At 35.4% G+C, this 4,787-nt stretch overlaps 1 protein-coding gene across 1 annotated transcript in view; it reads right to left on the bottom strand.

Annotated features, from left to right (window-relative positions):
* LOC18055471 (K(+) efflux antiporter 6) overlaps window positions 1–4,787 on the bottom strand; it is an 8,486-nt gene extending 3,699 nt beyond the window's left edge. The window contains 14 exon segments of the mRNA XM_006450754.2: window positions 9–62; window positions 180–276; window positions 564–652; window positions 782–859; window positions 954–1,022; window positions 1,650–1,733; window positions 1,816–1,887; window positions 2,607–2,681; window positions 2,798–2,873; window positions 2,962–3,023; window positions 3,100–3,178; window positions 3,328–3,386; window positions 3,834–3,883; window positions 4,313–4,787. Of these exon segments, the coding sequence (XP_006450817.2) occupies window positions 9–62; window positions 180–276; window positions 564–652; window positions 782–859; window positions 954–1,022; window positions 1,650–1,733; window positions 1,816–1,887; window positions 2,607–2,681; window positions 2,798–2,873; window positions 2,962–3,023; window positions 3,100–3,178; window positions 3,328–3,386; window positions 3,834–3,883; window positions 4,313–4,535 (1,167 nt within the window). The 5' untranslated portion in view covers window positions 4,536–4,787.

Raw genomic sequence — 4,787 nt, forward strand, 5'->3', positions numbered from 1 at the left:
CAACAAACCCAAGCAACAAGTAAGCAGAATGCAACTGAAGCCAACTGATAGAGTTCATTGGTCTGCACCAAACAAAACTGAATTCATTAGATAAATCAAAGTTAAGCATCGGATCACTAACAAACATTTATATTAAAACAGTGGAAAGAAAAATTTATAGGAGATATTTTAAAAATCACCTGTGATGATAGACTTGTCATCAGTTTCAGAAGCCAAGGAACACAAGTTCGAGACAGTATTGACAGAATGCCCAAAAAAGCAATCAACACTACCAACCTGCTCAAGAGACGAATTGACTAGTTATATAACAGAATTTGACACCTGCACATATAATACAGCTGGCAAAGGACCCCACAATGGGAAAATAAGTAATTGTGAGCCTTACTTTCCATTCTTAATAGGCCAAAGCATCCAAATCCCATAAAAACCCATGTCATACAACATAGAAGATGGATACATTAAGAGAAATGCACCCATAAATGTTAAGAACCAAAATTACTAACTAAGAAACAAAGAGAAATGGGTCAGGCGAACATGGTATATTGCAAAAATCTGAACCATACAGCTTAGTGATGGATATCATTCCTTGTAAAACACCAGAAGTTCCACCGAGAACTGGAAGCAATGCAAACAGCAAGCCAACAGCACAGTCCTGGCAAACAAAAGAGTTTTCAAGCTAAAGAGTAACAAAAGATGACCCTTCAAATTCAAATCAATAAGATGAGTAACAAAAGGCATAAATGAAATACTTGCACAAGAAGCAAGGAAACAAATTAAGAACCTGCAGGATAAGGGTGCCAATGGTAACTTGGCCATGAAGAGCATTAGTAGAATTCTTTTCCATCAGAAACTTCAACACCTACAGCCCAAACAATGTAAAATCATTAAGACACTAAACTACCAAATACAAAAATCCAGGATTGTGAGTAGAGTGGGAGTGTGTAAAGTTCTACCACTGCCGTTGAAGACATTGAAAGAAATGTACCAACAAAAACCCCCTCCGAAAGCTTTATGCCAAATAACTGCAAACAGCATCCAATCAGAACTGCAGCACTGACACTGAGAAAGATTGTGTAACAAAGTAACATTAAGAAGGAAAATAAGACATAAAACAGTTACAAGAACAAAAGCCTTAATATTTTACACAGAAACCGCACCATCGTCACATGAATGGACATCAAAGAGATTTGTGGACAACAAGGATAAAGAATTGAAACTTCAAAACACCATAGCACAAGTAGATATCTTTGGACCAGTGTCTGAGATTAAATGTAACAACTAAGTTGCCACATTCAGGCATATGATAAATGCAAAACCAAGTTTTAATTCTTGACCCAGAACAAAACCTCATAAGAGGGTACTGAGACCACAGGATTATTCAACATTGGTCAGGCTGCCAATGTGGTTTAAGAATCAGGCCTTAATAGTTGAATTCCACATTATCAATGTTAGAATTCTCTCGTCCCCTTGTTGGACTATCATTTTTATTCTCTTTATCTTGTTAGTTATTAAAATACTTCTTATCAGTTACTTCTGATGTAGCAAATATAAAATTGCATGTACTCAGGCAAGCCTTAAGGGTTGTTTTCAGAGGAAAAAATATCAGTTTATAAAACTTGTACAAAAGTTTTGTAAGCATCATTACATACCAAGGCTGTTATTCCACAAAGGAACATGAATAAAAAAATTTGGAGCAGACCACCTAAGACAGCAACCGCTCGAACTACTCGAAGCTACACTTTAGAAGAATAACATGTGAGACAGATGTGACAATAAATATAAACCACAAATAAAAAGAATGTGATATAAGCCTACCTTTGTAGTGGAGAACTCTAGGCCCAAAGCAAAAAGAAGAAAAATAACACCAAATTGAGCCACTGTTTCAACCTATATAAATAAATCCAAGTGGAAAAGATATTGCACATGTCAGTTATCTAATAAAATAAAAATGGTTCTTTCATCAACACAAAATCTTTTAAGGGATAAGACTCCATGATATTAAAAGGGAAAGTAAGCATTTTCTGAAATAATCAAAAAGATGTTATGGAGAATAAAGTCAGTTGCTGTTGGTGTGTTCAAAGAAAACAAAAGGAAAAAGAAAAGAACCCAATCACACGAACATATTGCTATAATTTCTAATTAATACAACATCCCAAAAGGAAGTTAAAAAATGCGTCTAGGATTTTAGTTTAGCTCCAAAATACAACAAAACAAAATAAATTAACAGCACTCTTAAATGTTGTCAACAAGAAGAGAGAAGAGACATACAGGCAGCCAGAGAATCTAGAGACTACAATGTTATTGAGTTTTTTGCCATTGAATATTTGAGGAAATATGTAGGCATTGTATAAAAGTAAAAAAAGAAATACAGGTGAAAGTCAACCCACAATTTCTCAGCGATAGGCCTACAGCTAATAACATCTAAATTTTCCTAATTTAGTTTCTAGAACGTGAAATAAGACATAATCTTTATGAGGTGATGCGCTAGTATACCAGCATAGTTATGGAACATTATGGGAAATAAAATTAGAGTGAAAAAATCAGAACTATTTTAATGAACTGCTATATAAGATAAAACTAATAAATTATAACTACAAGTAACATACTTGCACCATTTCACTGACAAAGTTAAACCCTCCGGGTCCAATAATAGATCCTGCTAGCAAATATCCAGTAATCACCTGTAGATATTAGCATGGTTAACAATTTCTTAGAAAGTCAGTATGCTGGGACTTTCAAACAGATCCTAACATTGTAGTTTGTCATTAAAAATAAGCTTATATCAATATAATCAGACCGGCTGTCCGGCACAAGCAAATGCAATTCCACCACAAGTTGCAAACACAATGACAACCACCAAGTCTGATATGAGCCTGTAGCACAGGAGTAGAAATTAGATCTTCTTACTCCTTCAGTAGGGCAACCAAATTAAACCAAAATTAAAACAAATAGTAAGTTTACCTTAAATCTAGCTGCAGCACTGGATATTTTGATTTAAAATTAGATATAATGAAGACATTATCCTAAAATAATGAAACAACAATCATCAGCATTTGCAATTATAACATCAAATAGAATTTTATTAAGCAGAAATGCTACCTTGCGATCAATCAATGTCGGGGTTTCTTCAGCTCCATTATCATTATCCAGATTGAAAACATCATTAAGTTTAAACGACCTAAATTGAAAGATGCAAGGGTGTAAGGATTTTGGAACTTTTTATTCATTAGAGTAAAACATATCATAGATGCTCATCAGGCTAAATGACAAAAACAGGTTATTAGAAACTGCACATCAATAAATCTAGTTATTAGATAGAAGCAGTACTTTTCCTCTTTCGTGTCATTTTTCTTCGGCTTGACTCTTGCTACAGTTTCTAAAACTGCCTGATCAACCAAAAAGGGTTAAGAAAAACATTCAGCAGATGCTCCCAACTAAAATAGGTTAAAAATGAATTCGGAGAAAGAAAAATGAAAAAGATTTAGAACAAGAGATGCTTCTATCGAGTTAATTAAGCCTGACATGAAGAATTACCAGATTATTAAGCAGATAATATATTGTATGATTGAAATTAAACAATTTCATTAGATCGTATAAACTGACAAGTCATAAATTATATTATATTTAATTCCGAACATAATCAGCACCTACTTAACAGATTTAATGTCCGTAATACATTTCACTACATTAAAAATTCTGGTGAAACCATTTTAACCAATTATATGCGAGCAATATCATTCTCACAGCGCAGCTCAAATCACATAATTCAGTAAAAATTCAAGTTCTTTAAAGAAATTGCTTTTCGATACTGAAAACTGCAAGATTCCACCAACCTGCTTTTCGGCTACACTGTTATTAAAGCTCCCGGCATCAGTTGCTGCCCCTGCAAAAAAAAAAGGCTATACTTGAAAAAGCAAATCAACAACAGCTCAAGATTGAATAAAATATAACACAATCGTTAGATTACAGATGGGGAGGGAAAAAAAAAAAAACACACACACACACACACACAAAAGAAACTTGATCGTTCATTGCAATTAATCATGCATCGATAGTATATCTCTCATCAAATTTCATGCAATGAAAGGTTCTAAACTCCGTAAGAGAAGCATCCAAAAAGCTGGGGATGTGAAAACAAAAATTAATATTAAAAATACAGATCATATCATAATAAGATATTCAAACAAATTAGAACTCACTCAATCTCCTCAAGCTTTGGAATTAAAGAAGCCAATTCCTAAATTCTAGAAGCACTTCCAAATTCGAGTTCGTTATTGAAGCAAATGAGAAGAAACTAAAGATAGAGTAGCACCTTCGGCTTTTTCATTCTCAGCGAACTCTTTCTCAAGAGCGCGATCGATTATGTCAGCAAAGGAACCAGGTCTAGCAACGGAAGTGTTCGAAACGGTGACGTTTAAGTCGTCGAGATGATCCGAGTCGAGGAGTTCGAGAGCGAGTGAGAGCGAAGCGAAGTAGACGACGAGCAAGAAGAGTGTGAGCTGAGACAAGCAGGACTGAGATCTTCTCACCAACATTGCAGGGACAGGAGGGCGCAATCTAAGCAACCCGGCGCAGGTTTAGGGGAGTTGGTGGTGAATGGTGAGAGAGGGGGGAAAGAAAGAAAAAAAATGTTTGGTCTTGTCGGTGTGAGAGACTGTGTGCGAGTGTCGATGCTAACAACGCAACCCAAGTGTGCGACAGAAAATGGGAGGAGAGCGAGACGCCTCACGCGCGGCAGACAGAGAAAATGCCTTAGGGGGAAATAGATTCTGAAGTTGAAAATTGAA

This window comes from Citrus clementina, unplaced genomic scaffold (genome assembly GCF_000493195.1).
Source record: "Citrus clementina cultivar Clemenules unplaced genomic scaffold, Citrus_clementina_v1.0 scaffold_1, whole genome shotgun sequence".
NCBI classification, from domain to species: domain Eukaryota; kingdom Viridiplantae; phylum Streptophyta; class Magnoliopsida; order Sapindales; family Rutaceae; genus Citrus; species Citrus x clementina.